The sequence below is a fragment of the Plectropomus leopardus genome, chromosome 17 (assembly GCF_008729295.1).
Source record: "Plectropomus leopardus isolate mb chromosome 17, YSFRI_Pleo_2.0, whole genome shotgun sequence".
NCBI lineage: Eukaryota > Metazoa > Chordata > Actinopteri > Perciformes > Serranidae > Plectropomus > Plectropomus leopardus.
In genome coordinates this window covers 15550528-15567899 of record NC_056479.1, presented here as the reverse complement: position 1 = coordinate 15567899, position 17372 = coordinate 15550528, and the positions used below count along the sequence as shown (strand labels likewise).

Here is a 17372-nt window from a genome sequence, read left to right as displayed (position 1 = left end):
GGTCACTTTTAAGAACTAAAAACTATTTTGCACAAAATATCTAAAATGAACAAACAATACTGCATAAGAACCAAAATATCAAAATAAGATATTATAACAACAACAAATCAAATTGTACCCAAACTTTTAAGCATAAAAATGCATTTTATGTTATAAAGATCTTACCGACACAGTGTTGGTAACTTCTGATTGGGGTCCACTTCAGCAGCTGAAAATCATGAAAAATAATACAAAAAAGAATCCCCTTATGAAAAGTAGAAAAAATGTAAAACAGTACAAAAAGTTACACGAATGTAAATCTTGTAACTGATAGAGAATCCATTCAGTACTAACGGAACTATTGTATGTGCAAAGGATATGACAGTCCCGATTGATGCTGCTCCAAATGTGTACTGGATATGGCTCGGTGGAAGGCTTTTAAATAGAGTTAAGTCCCAAGTACTAACCCATTACCATTAAGACCAGAGCCAGGGCCTCGATCGTAATATTTCCATCTGTAATCCCAGATGAAAACATAATCCTCAGCATGGAGAAGGATCATCTTTTTCACTGGTAGGTGAACATATTCTCCCTTCTGACCCATCGCTGTACTTAGAGTTCATGTTTGCATTTTCAAGCGCCCTCATTGTATACGGTGTGAGGAGGCAAATGCCCAGGTTGTGACACCGAGATGAACAAAATGGCAACTGTTGCTATAAACAAGGTTAAACTCAAAACCTATATATAAAAGCACTTAAAAATAAAGTATGATATGACACAGCTACTGGTGAACAAGGTCATGAGGTAAATGGCATTGTACTCACAACATAGATTAATAAATAATGAAAAATAATAATATACGAATTAGTCAAAGCTGCAAACATTTCAAGCCATAAGTAGGATGGAATATTTCTGCATACACCGATCATGTCACAATTGGCACTAGGTGACTCCTGTGTGTCTGCGTGAGTGTGATTTATGTTTTGTTTGATTTTTTTGGTTTGTCAGTTAAAATGTTAAATAATGTAAAGTAAAGTGTTTTTACATTATGATGACGTAGTGAAGGTGGCTTAAAAATAACAAGGCATCACTTCATCATTACATCATATTAGACATTTATGAGATTTTTTTTGACATATTCAAATATGAATTCTTGAGTTATGGTCAAATGCATGTTTTGTAAGATCACAGTGATCTTTGGGCACCAAATTCCAATCATTTCATCTTAAACTTTAGGTGGATGTTAGTGCCAAATTTGAGGGGTTTCTCTTGAGGTGTTCTTAAGATATCACTTTCATGACAACGAGCTGGATAAATAGACATATAACCCTAAAACATCAGCGAGCAAAGAGGAAAAAGAAAATTCACTTGACCACAATGCAACATGCAACAACTTTGAGTATACACTCTTGAAGTCAAGTATATTGGGAGACCACGTACGAGGTGGTTGAAATAGCTCAAATATGTCAAAAGATCTGAGCAATTACCTTAAATAATTCTGAGCATGTGCAGTTGGATTGGTTTTATGCCGGTTGGAAGTGCTCTAGAGCACAATGTACAGGACACAATTTAAAGTGAATATCATGTTTCTTTTATTACTCATTTTAAACACACACACACACACACACACACACACACCCACCACCTTTCCCACCAGAAATATATTAAAGTATTTGGTAAATGTGCAAGAGTTCATAAGACAGCAGTTGAGACATTTTGAGATGGATTTTCCAAGACAATAAAGAAAAAGGTACCTGGAGGGGGAAAAAAGTTTTACACACTTATATATGATACAAACTTCTACTTACTGATATACATCTTCATTAGACTTAATAATATTTTTGGTGCGAGATGATCCACTTCTTTCGGAATGACAATTTTTTTGAGTACAAAATCAGGGAAATCACATATAGTAACAAAAATAAGAATTTGAATGAGAATAGTAAAATAATCTATTATATTAAAGTCTAATTAAATATTTTAATACAGTTTCAATCACAGCAGTATACAGAACCCAATTCACAACAAACACTAAAAATGGCCGTTCTAAAACAAAATAAAGAATCACAAATGTTTCCTTCCATGTCTACATCTAAGATTACTCTTCATGTGTCATTTCAGATGTTGTGACAGAAGACCAGAAACCTATCGTCTCAAATGAAAGACTAAATCCTTATCCAAACGTTCTCTTCCCCGTCAAGTGTCTAACAATCAGGATTAGGAACTTGGTCCAGACTTTTCAGGTCATTAAGGAAGCTGGTTGGAGTCAGGATGTGAGAAGACCCTGTCAATGAGACAGTGATATTTAGTTTAAAATAAAAGGCAAAACCCCTTATAGCTGTATTTTAGGAAAAAAAGCATGGCCTCCTCAAGATTGATTGCTTACCAATCAGCACTTCCCATTTCCCATCAGTGGCTCGGGTAACTTCGTAGGCCGAGCGCATCTCTGAATGTGACACCCCACCAATCACAAATATAATGAGCCGAGGGCCGGAGCGATATTCTGTTGGAGATTTATTTTTGTGCCAGTGTCCAAAACGTGCACTGCTGTAAAACACAGAGTTTAAAGGGACAGTTGAGCCAAAAATCACAACGACATATTTTCCTCTAACATGTAGTGCTAATTATCAATCTAGATTGTTTTGGTGTAGTGTTGAAGATATCAGCTGTAGAGATGACTGCCTTCTCACGATGATAATGGAACTAGATGGCATTCTGCTTGTGGTGCTTAAAGCGCAAAAATAATATTAAAAAAAAAACATTTGGAAACACAACAGCAATGTCCCAGTTACTCAGGATAATCCACAGACCTTGTTGTGCACTTTTTAATGTAGGAACTACTTTTTTTGCTACTGAACTACATACACCAGCCCAATACCTGTTTACACCTCATGCTGTCACAAGCATGAGTCTCTTGTCCATGAGTAGATGCACGTTTCCTTCTGCATGGTGATACCGTTAGCAGGTATAGCACAGTGGAAAGAAAATAGTTGCTACATAAAACTGCTCACAACAAGGTCTGTGCATTATCAAGAGTAACTGGATCATGAATTCTGGGAAGAGAAATTACTGGTGAGTTTTCAAATTTATTTTTTGGCTCTTTGAGCACCACAAGCCGAGTGCCATCTAGTGCAATTATACTGGAGAGAAGACAGACATCTCTATGACCAGTGTCTCCAACACTTTGCAGCTCACAGCAAAACAATCTAGATTTGTAAATAGCACAATAGGTTAGAGTAAAAAATACTTTTGGATTTTTGGGGTAAAGTGTCCCTTTCTGTTTATGTTGCCTTTAAATGTTATTGTAATGCTTGGCTTTCTACCTCTGCTAATCAGTTTCATAATGCTAACTGCCATGTCTGGTTTTCTATAGCCCGTCTATATTCTAGTGTTACTATTATTGACTATTCAGGTTAAATCTGCACTTTGCTAAAAAGTAAGGGATGCAAGCATTGTGCATTATGCAGATTATGAGTGAACCAGAGTCCATGAGAGTGGTTTGTATAAGCAATGTCATCATGACAGGAACTCCCTTGGGGATTATAAATTATTTAAAGCACAACTGGCTGAATTTCACCTTTTTAACTTACTTTGTCGAGAGCTTACCTCAAACTTAGTTCCAGGGATAAAAGCTTTTATTTGACTATGTTAATCTGTCTGCCTCCCCTGTTAATATTTCTGCTTCAAAACAAAAAAGCAAAACAATGAGTCTTAAAAAAACTGACTGAAACAAAAAGGCACATGGTAATTTTTTCTAGTTGATATGTTTGCAAAATTTCTTACCGTTCTACCCAATATTTCTTTATATACACTGCTAACTATGATAAAGTAACAATGTATAGTTCATATATGATATTAAAAAAAGTCTCCAGCACTTACCTGACTGAAGTCGAAGTTGTGTTGATCGGAGCGGGATCAGAGATGAATGGCCACTGCTTTCTGTCCAGTTTATCCTCTATGGCATTCTGCAGCACAGACACGCAGATTGTGTAAAAAGCTGAAGACAAAACTAAGCAGGTGTGCTAGACACATCATTGAGCTCATTCGGCTTTAATACCTCCATGACGTCTTTGAGAATGGGTGTCCATCGAGACAGCTGGTACGTGCTTTCTGTGCGCTCCTTCCGGTCTGGCAGTGTTTTCCCAGCATTGCGGCCCTAAAAAACAACATGATGTATGTAACAAATACTAAAGAAATACATTTAGATTCGAGACTGCAATCATTAATTTACCCCAGCTATAATGTTACAGCCCAGGTTCTGCAGGTTGGTGATGATGTTGCTGTCGGCCTGTATGTTCGCATGCTGGATGAGCTTGGCGAGGTTCTCCTCCGCAATGCCTACATGGACAATCACAACACAAAAAGTGAACACAATCATCACATTTAATTCTCTGCAATTCAATTCATATCAAATCTTCTGGTTACGTTATCAACTATTCTTTGTGTCCCCAAAAAATTTGGTTTTAAAATGTTACAATACTTAGAGGTCCCAGTGTGTAGAATACAGGAGGATACACGGGCAGAAATGAAACGCAGAACGTCTTTTCATTACCTTAGAATGATCCATTTGCATCTACATAGGGAGCGAGTCCTCGTCCACGAAGTCTGCCATGTTGCACCACCATGTTTGTACAGTAGCTCTTAATGGACAAACCAAACACTGGCTCTAGACAGGGCCATTTGTGTTTTCATGTCAGCCACCCTTTTTTTGGGCAGCTGTGGCCCAGAAAATGGAGCGGGTCGTCCACTGATTGGATGATCAGCAGTTTGATTTCTGGCTCCTCCAGTCTGCAAGTTTAAGTGTCCTTGGGGAAGATACTTAACCCCAAACTGCTCCTGATGGTTGTAACATTGTTGTGCCAACAGTGTGACTGTGTAATGATGTTTAATGAAGTAGACGGTTGCACTTTGTATGACAGCCTTAGCCACCAGCGTTTGGAAGAATGGGCGAACGTGACATGTTGTTTTATAGCTGAAACACTTGTGATTAGGGCATACCTTTTTTCTTGTGGAATATGTACAGCAGTATGATGCGGATTTTCTCGTAGGCCTCAATTTCAGTGTTGAGGAGCACCGGAACAATGCTCTTCATGACATCCTTTAGTGGCTCCCCTTCTGCATTTGTTTCCATTGCCAGGTCCTGTGGAAGACATCTGCGGTTAACTATTAACTTCAATCACCAATTACAAATCAAGTCAGCTGACAGACAACTCACAGGGCAGCTGACACGTAAGGGTGGCGTGCCTCAACATTCCCCTACAATATCTTCTCTTTCATAACTGCACTATGGTTTTAAGAGGAATGCATCAGCACTTCTGCTATGATCCTTTCACTAAACTTCTTATAAGGTTAATGCTGATGTTAAACAACCTATAACCTGCTCTATTTTATAACATCAGAATATCTGTTTTTACTTTTACTGAACAAGAAGAAAAAAACTCCCTAGTCTAAAAAAATATACAAAAATAGATGTATATGTATGTAAATATGTAATTTAACATATATGTAAATAAATATAAAAGTGGAAGCGTATGGAAGCGTAAACTTCTTCCAACTGCTTTTTTTAAGTAAATATTTAACAATGCCATTCATTTTGCTTTAGTATTACTGTCATTTTATGTTATTTCCTCTTTTTTTTTTAAACGTCCAAAATAAATAAATAAAGGTGTCCTAGATAGCAAAGTAAACCTCTACAGTTGCAATTGTAATCCATTAACTATGTTAAAAGTTATGACAAATATTGGCTACTTGGGCTTTTATACTTACATCTGGCTTTGGGATTTCCCTTTAATGCAGTCCTGGGCCCTGTGTGAGCTCCCTAAAAACCCCTGTTAAGCTTTATGATGAATTAGGACTAAGCCTTGTTTGAGCCAATCAACAACAAAACAATTTACGAGCAGCTGAAATGACAGAGTGGCTCCAAGAGCACATAAAAATACAGCACATTGTTTTCTTTATTACATTTGCACACAGACATTTGTATTGGGTTGCCCAAACAATGTCGAACATTAAAACAAACGACAGCTGACAGAGAGCTGTTGCTGTTTGGATCCCACTGTCCATCTTTGAGCCAAAATATGCCCATTGGATTAAAGAGGCAGCTTTCAGACATGCTGACAATCCATTAGTGCAGTTGAGTGATTCACTCATACAAAAAGGCCCCATTAACACTTGCATCTCATAATGCCACAACCATGCACCGCTTATCATTTCCTGTGTGCTTGCTGCTCATCAGATACAGGACTCGCTGTGGCAGACTACACCCCCCCTCAGGGAGACAAAAGCATGTCTGGCTCATACAAACAACACAGCGGCACTAGACTGGACCGTGGCTTTATCCCTGGCTCATGTTGATGGAAGGATTTCTCCACTACTAAGTGGTGCGTGATGTGTTGTATATATATATATACACATATATGTGACATAACAGCTTCTTCCACATTTCTGTAGATATATAGATGCGGATATCCTGTCCCAAGCTTCTTATGCAATATTACGATTCTCCATTAAACATCACAAGACCAGTGGCATTTCAACATACTCCAGAGCAGCTATAAATAAAGACACCATCATGCCTAGGTCACTTAATGTGTGGAGTAAGTGAGGCACGGTAATTCTACGTCTGACATCCTCTCTAAGATACTTACTGTCCGTGACTAACACACTAGAGCATTTTGTTGATCCACTGAGATATAAAAAAAAAAAAAAAAAACTCACATGTTGTTTTGCCAACAGGGAATGGGCAGACAATTTCCAAGAATAACAAATTAAACAGTCATCTGTGGTGCTTTTCTCATCTGGGATCAAAAGATCATGTTTCTACTTTTACCTCTAAATATAAAATGTACAGGACAACTATGGCGTCACTCTTATATTTGTTGCTCTTGGGACAGACCATAAACCGATTTAACACTGCATGTCATTTATCATTTATATGCAGATGATATCCAACTCCTTCACATCTAGCGAGCCCTTTTGGGCTCCTAGATTGCCTATTAGAGACTGGAGGGCAGAAAACAATTTACAGCTCAATGCTGATCAGATGGGGGTTCTGGTTGTTGCTCCGAAAATGGTTGTACAACCTGATCATGCAAAATACTGGGCCTCTTTCCTCTGCTGCAAACTCAAACTGCATGATTTACTACTTAAGAAATATTAGTAAACTGTGATCTGTAGTTTAAACTGCTTAAGTAGATATGCCTTTATCTCATCTACAACACACAAGGCCAAACAGACAGTTGCAACATCATGTTTTGTGCTCTTAGTGTTTCACTGTTAAATGTGTGAAATGTGTGGCTTGGGTAGTCATTTCGTCTTCTATAACGTCTTTCTTGTGCTGTAAACGCCCTTGTAAAGCACTTTGTGTTCAAAGTCTGAAAAGCGCTTTACAAATATGATTTACTTACTTATAAACTGTGGATGAAATGACTAGGACCTCCACAGTATATGTGGAAATGTCGATGATACTGTCAAAAAGAAGCAGATTAATTTTATTTTATTGTATACTAACCTGTTCCACTTCACAAAGCTTATCAAGAGAGGCCTTGAATTTCTTCATACAGGCTTCAGCTAGGTGCAAGTGAGTAGAGTACTGTGGATGAAAATGAGGATTTATCAATGAATTAACTGTTGTTATGGCAAAATCATATCATATATAAAACCCACAAAACATTTTTTTCAAAGCTACAGGAAAGACTAAAAACTGTGATATCAGATAGAAACTTTCGGGAGCTACTCCACTGATAATAAGTTTATAACAGTTTTTTCAAACTGTTTAATTTACTGTGAGAAGTGTCTTCTTAAAAATATGTTTAAAATCCTGACCAAGGGAAAATTTTACTGTTGTATATGGTCTATAATTTTGAATAGTTCAGAGATTACTCGCTTTACAAGAGAAACATTTTTTATCAGATGATAAAACTAATTGTTTTTGCTCACCATGCTCAGCTCCTTCTGGTACTGTGGCATCTTCTTTAACATCTGAGAGAGATCTTTTATGTTGGCCTAAAATGCAAAAACATTTTAACCACAAGATTCATCATCTTGTCACGGACATTTGTAATAGTAACTGAACCAAACTGAGTACTGCACATGAACACTCACATTGTCAGTGCACATTCTCTTGCTCTCGCAAAAGGTACGAAGAAGCTCTGTCACTTTCCTGCAACGATTGGTTTTTGAAAATGAATGGTCATCTTGTGTAGAAATACATTTAAGGACCAAAATTTTACTCTTTGTTTTGATGTTGTAAAATAAAACCAGGTCAAAGCAATGACTGAATATGTTGTGAGGGATGAAAGTGAAACCCAATCATACAGAGATACGACATGAGTGATATTCTAATGTCATCAAGACAGACTTACTTAGTGACATCAGCAATGTGCATGTGTCTGAGCTGAACCCAGAGCTCGTCATCTTCGTCCAGTAACACTTCTCTGTTATTTGAATCCCCGATGCCGGTTGTCTGATAACTTGAAAAAACAAAACAAGTAGACAGGTATAACACAACTGACTACAAAGAAACGGTATGCCCAAGACAGAGGACTGACTTGGCAAAACAAATTAACATCAGCTTTTATGTGATAAGATGTTAACTCACGTATAGATGTCCTGTTTGATATCAAGCAAGTCGTAGGCCATTGCCTGGAAGGTCAACTCATGCAGAATAGGAGAGATGGGATCAAACCCACGATCAACAATCAGTAGCTGGGACCGCGCCTTATCTGCACCCTAAAAACAATGAACATAAGTGATATCATCAAATACTAACTAAAGAGCAGACTTTGTCAACATATGTGTGACATATTAGGATTTAGACCACAATACTAATGAAATAAAAGGCCTTTCATTATGTTTTTGTGAATCAGTCATGCAGTGAAAGTCTCAGCTTTTATCTATACGAGTTCAATATTGCAGTCTGATGCAGCGCTCCAGCAAACTTGTCAAGTACAGTATAACAATAAAGGGAGTGCTTTGACAGCAGAGCATGGTAATGTGTTTCAGATGTACGGGGGCAAAAAGAGAACAGTAATACGTGCCTTTTAAGACCCATCTCAGGAGCAAGGAAATGTCAGCTAAGAAAAACAGAAAAGAAGAAGAGAAAAAGGGAAAGGTCCAGAAAAAGCACAAGAAAAACAATCAACAAGAAATAAAACCCAAAAACCAAAGAAACGTCCACAACCTGTGAAGGTGGAGAGCTGCAGAAACCCAAAGGAAGTGTATCCTCTAAAGCCAGGCTCAGACTACAGAGATTTTGGGCCGATTTACACCCGATTCACCCCTCCCGACAATCGGAGGAGAAATACGGTCGGGGACTTTGGTCAGTACCAATGCTCAGTCCAGATTATCTGGTAATTTGAGAGGTAGGGTTGCAAAAAATAAGAGAATTTCACAGTAGTATAACCGTCTGATAAAAATCATGGTTTCATACAGTACTACACTATCATTATTATCATAATCAGTCACAATGGCCTTTAAAAGAATTTTGGTTGATCAAATGCAGTGCTATAATTTGAACTTGACACCATTTTTTAAAGGAAATACATGTAAAAAGACAGTCGAAGAGGACAGGAGATGAGCGCAAAGCTGAGATCCTCTGTCTAGATGCATTTTTCCCCCTTACCTTAGATCAGCAAATGTACATGATATGATAACTGTAATTTTCATCCGACGGTATTTGGTTTAATGGCATACCGCTGCAATCCTAGTGAGAGGTTTACAGACTGCTCGCAGACTCATTCAGTCTGCCCCGATCATTTCAGACATGTCTGATATTTACAATTTAAAATTTAAAATTAATCGGATGATTATGTTTATCATCACTTCAGCACAGAGCAGCTGACAATGTTGCCAGGCAATGGTAAACACTCTAGCCCCTAAAGCTAACGTTATCAAGCCTACGGTTGTTGACAAATATTAAAACTGACATCTCACTTCCAGCTCACGCTGACCAACATGTGGACCGCATCTCCCCGACCATTTTCTCTTCCAGACTTGTTTAGACCTCCGCTTTTGTTTTTCTCACTGCAAAGCATTATTAACATCACAGCAAGTTGTCGCACAACGCCAGATTTGGTTTACATCTGCTTCCCCATGAGATCACAGGAAATGGTGCATTCATGCTTCCTCTGGCACAATAATATTAATAATATCATGCAGTGTGTGATGGGGCATTATTTTTTAAATCTTGTGATGTGTGCGTGTTTGAGAATAGAGAGAAGAACATCTGTGAAGTTTCTCCGTATGTGCATGATGCAACCCGATTTCAGAATAGATTAGGATTTAAAAACTATGTATATTGAGTCCGGCTTTATATGGAAATGTTGGTTTGGCAGAAAAAAAAGTAGTAGCGGTGTAAGAATTCAGAATACAAGAGATCTATTAATACAGGAGAGTACATTAGAGCTGTTGGTCTAAGTAGTTCCTAACCTCTCCCATGCTCGGGTTGTCAGCTTTGTGAGCAGTAAGGCGTTGGTAGACTTCTTCAGCCAGTCTAGCATTCTCCTCTGGTCCCCTTAAAGTCAGAGATGCATAAAACTGAATCAGCAAAATCTGTGGCAAACTGATTTCAGTGTGCATTTATGTGCAAGGCTTCCATACTTGCGGTATCGGATTGCAGGGTACTCCTTGAGTGTATCACACAGGGTCGCGATCTGCTCTGCCAGATTTTCCATCATTTTGTCTTTGTCTTCATTTGGCTTGGTGCTATAGAAGGAGTACATAGAGGTCGGATCATCCAGGGAGAATACCTGCAGGGGTGAGAGGGATTGAGGTTTGACTCAGTTTACCCATATCATGTTCACAACAATCAAACTGCACTATTTATAGTTTTACAGCAACAATGGAAAAAATTACTGTGCGTAACAGGAAAAGTGTCGCTCATAGTGATACACCCACTGTGAAACCCACTCTGCAGCTCCCGTCAGCATTTAAGCACCTTTAAGCTCAATCTTTGCTGTTTTCTTTAACTATTTCATCAACAACGTTTTCAGTTTCGCAGGCTGCACTTAGAGTGGAAAAGCTACCTGCCCAGCACCAAATAATCCACGGACTAAATTTGTAACTAGCCGCTGAACAAAGTGGGGCATTGAGCAGCTAGCCAGATGATTTTCTCAGGAGCTGTTGGCAACCGTATAAAAGTTAATATGACCTGTGAGGCCAAAAAAATCAAGAGAAGATGATTCCCTACCTGAGACTCATACGGCAGAAAAGCAACGTTGATCTCTTTTAAGGTCTTGACGACTTTGGCGGTTCTGGATTTCCCAATCTCAGCAAAGAGACCATCAGGACAAGCTATGGAGCAAAAATACATCAATAAATTAGGAAAAGTGATAGCCTTATTTAATGATTATTTAATGATTCAATACATTATGAAACTGTGAATGTTTTAAAAATAACTTATTGATACACAAGTTTCCTCCATTGGTTTGAACACTATTCTTAAGAGAAATTAAACATGAAATTAATGATGCAAATTTGCACAGTAAATACACACACACATGCACACAAACAAACACACACACACACACACACACACAATCTTACTATCAGTGAAGAAGATGTGTGCTGCTTTGTAAGTGAAGGCAGAGTCTTTGAAGTCGCTGATGAGAGCACGGACAGACTGTAATTGAAAACAGATATTTGTTTAAAAGATTACAAGAAAAATCGTAATGAACACCGAAGATCTTAACATTACAAGGAACCCTGAGGAACAAAAAAAAACAACAGCTAACCTTCTCCACAGGTGAAATCAAATAAATGGCCTCCAAACTAGAGATGGGCTCTCTGCGTTTGTTGATGTCCTCCACAACTGTTAAAAGGAGAAAACAGAGGTCTTTTATTTCACTCTAAAGAATCTGAAATGATCAATATGCAGCTGCAAATAAAGCATTACATTATCACGATATAAAGTGATACAAAAGTAATATAATGTGAATTTTTATCAAATCAGTCAGTGACCATTCATGAGATGGTGGCCAATGAAAAGATTACAACCATCCAGATATACTGAGGGGACAAGGGTGAGCAAAACAGTTTGAAGAGGCTGGCAACAGTTAAGCAACAAAACTGATGTCTGTTTGTTATAAAAAAAAAAGTCTAATTCCTTGTGCATATGACTGTTACATAGGATGCAAGACAATAAATTATCTGCATACTTACTGGTTACCCCCTCTGCCAAAATGTCAGACATCTTGCAACAAGAGGACAGAATTCGCATGCTCATGTGATCCACGATAAGAACCTGCCAACAAACAGGGTTATAAATTCAGAATGACAAAATCAAGGATTTCTTCAGTCTTATTAGACAAATGTTACCTTCCATTCTCCATCCTTCTTCACACTCTTGATGACTCCATTGAGGATTTCTGTAGAGGAGAAAAAGACAAAAAAGATCACATATATTACAGAGCAAAAGTTAAGTAAAGCGGATAATACATGTTGGAATTTTAGCAAAGACTCCAATACTGCAAAAATCTGGAGATGCTGTTTGTAAAACAGAAGTAACACTATAATATTTTATGTGGAAGCAATTTATCCGCTCCTAATTCTGTTAGAGAATTCCTTCACAATTCAGACAATTTATTAATGGGGAAACTCCTATCTACCATGCATGATAAAAAGTAGAATTTAATTTATTGGACACATTATAGAGTGAAAAATGCATGTGTGGAATAATAGTTGTTACAGTGTAATCATTCTAAGGAGTGAAACGTCAATTTGAAATGGTGTAACATTTGTGTTTTAAACTCTTGTAACCAGGAAGCAGGAACCCTCTTGAAACAAACCCATATTTAGCACTTCTATTTCCCAACTAAGTTGGCTGGGTGCAACTTCCTTGTGCTATGCTGTTGAGATTACAGTGTATGACAAGCAGACAAAAGCATAGTTGCATCACTGACTCAACAGGTAAAACAGCTGCGGTTTGGTACTACTGTAAAACTGAGGGTTACCTGCAGAGTTTTACTGTGCAGGTAGGCCAAAATGCCCTTATATTAAACGTCAACCTTCCAGATAAAACAGCAGAGGCATTTTTTTCACACCGTAAAAAATTATTCTGTTTAGTGTGGCTATAGCTGCTCACTCTGCACTGGGTGGCTTACCACCGCGGCTAAACAGGCCTCTCTTTAAAATAGATCTGCGGTGATATACCAGTTTTAAAATATACCTTGGCCAGTCTTTTTTTTTTTTTACTGCCAGGAAGAATATTTTACACTTTTGGATTGAGCATGCAACTCCAACAATGAAGACATACCACAATCTTAGAATGCAATGTGTTTCCAATAAATATATCTCTTGTATGCTTCTCTCCTCAGTGGATGTTTTTGGGCCTGCACTGTTATCTTCCATCTTACAAGCATTTCCTTAATTGGCTTAGCCAGTGTCTGTACACTTCCTTGAAATGAGTCTTCCTGTAACCTTACTATTTGTCTATATAGCTGAATTATTCATTTGATGCTGCCTCGTTCTTGTACCGGGTGGCTATGGATATAATGCCCACTATTTTTATTTTCTTATTCTTAGTTACTTTTGTATTTGTCATGTTATGTCTGAGTTGTTTTGTTCTGCGCTGTATATGAAAAATATGATAAATATATTATCTTAAAAGATCAGCACTTAATTATTAAGAAAAACATTATTACTCTTTACCTTCTGTTAGCAATTATTGTAAGCACGATGTCATGACTCATTTTCAAACTAATATCCGGTGTTGATGGGTTTTTTTGTTGTTTTTTTTTTCAATATTTCAGTGGATGCTGGATATATTTTTGTTTCTGGGTTAGGACTGTTGAGATAGGACAGCAAAACTATAATCTAGCTTGTACCAATATACATTTAACAATGCATTTAACTGTCTGCCAGAATCACTTAAGACCAGCTGACAACAAATGTAAAAGCAAAAAAGTGAACTAAAAATTACAAAGACTTATTTCCATAACACATTTTAAACCACGTGAAAAAATCATTGCTGACAAATGTCTCATGTTGCAGTGTCCAAAATATCTGCATACAGGGAACTGGAAAAAATGACTACTTGGGGCTTGCAGCAATATTTTCAAGCATCTGATGCAGGACATATCACAATTGTAACTGTTTTTGCAGATTTCCCATGCCCAGCCCAATGAACTTGTTTTATCTTTAAAATCAAAAAAATGAAGGATCATATTCCAAACGCACAAAATTAAATAGGTTATAGAACTTGTTAACAAGCCATTGTTGGTCTGATCTCTTAATCACGGGCAAGGTCAAAGTTAGTTATATTACCAGTACACACCTAAATATTTGAATCATTTTGAGTGACACTCCGCCTTTGACATAGTGAAAAAGCTGAAACAGCGCTCAAATAAATCATAATATTCTTAAAATCTTAAGGCTAAAGAAAGCATTTTATTTTGGAATCAAATCCTGTATCTGTAAAAGAGACAGGTTACTGCTGCATTTTTACTGTTTCTAGATTATGGTGGTCTATTGTACATGAATGCATCTGCACATAGCTTGCACATGCTAGATACAGCATATCAGATTTGTTACAACTTGTAAAGCCCCAACTCATCACTGTACGCTTTATTCAAGGGCTGGTTGGCCATCTTTGACCTTTTGTAGTCCGAGTCACCTGTACTTTTACTTTTTAAAGCCTTACTAGGTAAATTTTCTTCACACATTTGCAGTTTGATTGAGATCTGACTGTAGAATCAGTCAGTAATTTCATAATTTATTGAATCTTGCTGTCTGGTAACAGTGCATGGACTGAGCTCTGCTAATCTCACTTTGACCAGCCTTCAAAAAACACTTGAAATGAAGAGAACTGGTGCCTCTGCCTGATTTTAAAGCTCTCATATACACAAGGGTTCCTGCATGTCATTGTGCATAGGTGTTTTAATATCTTTACATGTTACTGTATATCTTTTAGGTGGTTTATGTTTCATTGAAGTGGTTGTTGTCTAAAACTTTTCTTTTGCTGCTGTCTTGTTCAGATCTCCCTTGAAAAAGGAAGTGTTGATCTAAAGGGAACTTACCTGGTTAAACATGTGTTTAAAAAAAAAGATCAATTAAAAATACGTTAAGACCAACTTAATCATTGAAATCCAATACATAAAATATGGTACAAATAACTCGAATAATATTAAATGACCATCACATAACGCCGCAATGACCCAATGTATTAATTAATGACTATTACATCTAAAGGTATAAAGAAATACTTTGAAAGCAATATTGATTTTTATAACGTCATTGAAACAATTATCGTTTACTGAACGAAACAAGACACCTAACTTGATGATAAAATAACAGCATAAAAAACGTTTTGTAACAAACGATGTGATCTTATTTAGATTATTTATTTGTACTGTGTAATTGTTTACAGCGTGACTGTTCCGGCTGACTTCCTTTTAGGTTAGCCAGCTAACGTTAGCCTGTAACTTGGATTGTCATAACATTTCCAGACACTTCTCTTTTTTAAAAAAAAAAAAAATCCGCGAGTTTCACAACACAGTTTACCCTCAGCAAAAGTTGCTACCGAAATATTCAACACAATAATACCACTTTTAGCCATGACTTAGTAAGCATTTAGGAAATGTTAGCATTTTAAATGAAACAGGAAGAAACAATTGGTGGACCAACGTCTCCAGCGGTGTTCAGTGACCTTAAATTCATCGAGCTACAACAAGATAAATTCGACCAAACTATGCGTGTTTTTTCATTTTTAATAAACTTCTGAACGCAGTTGACGATACAGAAAATGTGTCACTTACTTTCTCCAACTACGGCTTTCAGCCCACTCGGTGCCATCTTGACAGTAGGTAGCTTGCTGCTCGGTCACTTCCTTGTTGTTAAAGCGTGTGTTTCCAGCACACAGCGTTTCATAGCCAACACCGCCCCCTGCTGTCTGATACTAGTATCGCGAGAACACGTCTCGTGCGTTTTCCACATTTTTGTGTTGTAAACATACAGCCTGTGGTTGGAACAAAGGAAAAATATGGGAAAAATCAGTTAGGGACTGTTAGTTATTTATGAGAGGGGTGGGGGGTTGTAAAACAGAGAAGTAACAGTACATATTGTACTTGTAGTACTGATCATAGTGATGATGGGTGCCTTTCCTGATGTTGCATTAATTGTGACTGTCATGACCTGTAAATTATACACTGTAAATGGTTTACAGTATTAGGAGCTGTTTGTCATAAATAATGCTCGCCGAACTTTTATTGGCTCTATGTAGTTATGGTGGACACTTATTAATCTGCTCCTGAGAAGCTTGATTGTGCACAAGTGCAAGTCACCCTGTGTGCAGATTAATGTCAACTGTTCTATGTTTCTGTGTCATATTGTTTGTGCTTTATGTGTTTTTTTAATTATGTCTTGCTACAACACAAATTGTGCTCCGGGACAAATAATAAAATTGAATTGAATTGAGGTCATGTCATATATCTTTAAGCACTAGGGGACTTTGGGTTTTTTGGTTAGGGGAAGGACATTCAGCCTTGTATGGTACTTGTTGTTTTTTTTCTTCTTCTCTTTATCATCAGTGATGGATGCCTGAAAGACACACTTAAGTAAAGGTACAGATATCTCACCAGAAAATGATTTTGATAGAAGTTAAAGTCACCTATTAGTGAGAATCTAAGAACTATAAAGTTAATTTCTTCATAATATGTACTACCTTAAAAATGGAGCCTAGTGCCAAAGGCTCGGGGTATATGGAAAAAAAACCTCAAATGTCTCTGATAAAAAATACACAGTCCCTTAAGCTACATTAATGCTAAAGTGTGTGTCCCGAGGCCTTTTGTAAAGATTAACCTTAACTAGTTACTGTGGTCGTTTTAGGGGGTAGATTAAGTACATATAAACATCATCACTTGGCTTCCATCGTAGGAGTAATAGTATCACACAATCACTTCATAAAATATTATAACACTGACTTCCAAAATGAATGTCAGCCATGAAAAAGAAACAGCTGCAAGAAAGAAATACATACTCTCTGTTGCCAGTCCCTCAGGAGACCAACTGTGAGATGTCCAACTGGCCACTTTTTATTGCCAAGTATATTAGAGGGTATCATCTGATGAGCCTTGGGACAAACGTGTCATCACTTCAGCATGATGAATATGAAATTCAGCAGTTTGTAAAGTATGGTTAGACACATCCAAGACTTAAGAGAGTCTGCACAAGCCAAGCTCTCAGCAGTGTTTTCATACTTTGGAGATCATACATGTTGCTGGTCTGAAGAGCTCAAAGTTTTATTGTCCATTTGATATGTCATATTCAGAATGATTTATAAACTGTTCTTTTTTTAATGACCAATAGTTTATTCTCTTTTTTATTACAAACACATGACAATGCCACAAACTATATAATCACAATTGAATAAAAAAAAAAGTGAGCAAATATTATAAAAT

The 17372-nt window shown here is 37.4% G+C and overlaps 1 protein-coding gene across 2 annotated transcripts; it reads right to left on the bottom strand.

The window, feature by feature from the left end:
• Positions 1-1632: 1632 nt before the first annotated feature.
• On the bottom strand, positions 1633-15819 carry stxbp2 (syntaxin binding protein 2). 2 transcript variants are annotated; one of them, XM_042504800.1, is made up of 19 exons: positions 15732-15819; positions 12295-12344; positions 12139-12220; positions 11712-11788; positions 11524-11599; positions 11168-11271; positions 10579-10727; positions 10408-10492; positions 8579-8709; positions 8343-8450; positions 8083-8140; positions 7918-7983; positions 7490-7570; positions 4978-5119; positions 4211-4317; positions 4037-4135; positions 3859-3944; positions 2366-2526; positions 1633-2263 (listed from the first exon to the last, which is right to left on the bottom strand). In XM_042504800.1, the coding sequence occupies exons 1-19, from the start codon at positions 15766-15768 to the stop codon at positions 2184-2186; spliced, it is 1779 nt and encodes a 592-aa protein (XP_042360734.1). In that variant the 5' UTR covers positions 15769-15819; the 3' UTR covers positions 1633-2183. The 2 variants fall into 2 exon arrangements, with proteins under 2 accessions (XP_042360734.1, XP_042360735.1); XM_042504801.1 differs by having other exon boundaries at positions 2366-2523.
• Between the last annotated feature and the right edge of the window lie 1553 nt (positions 15820-17372).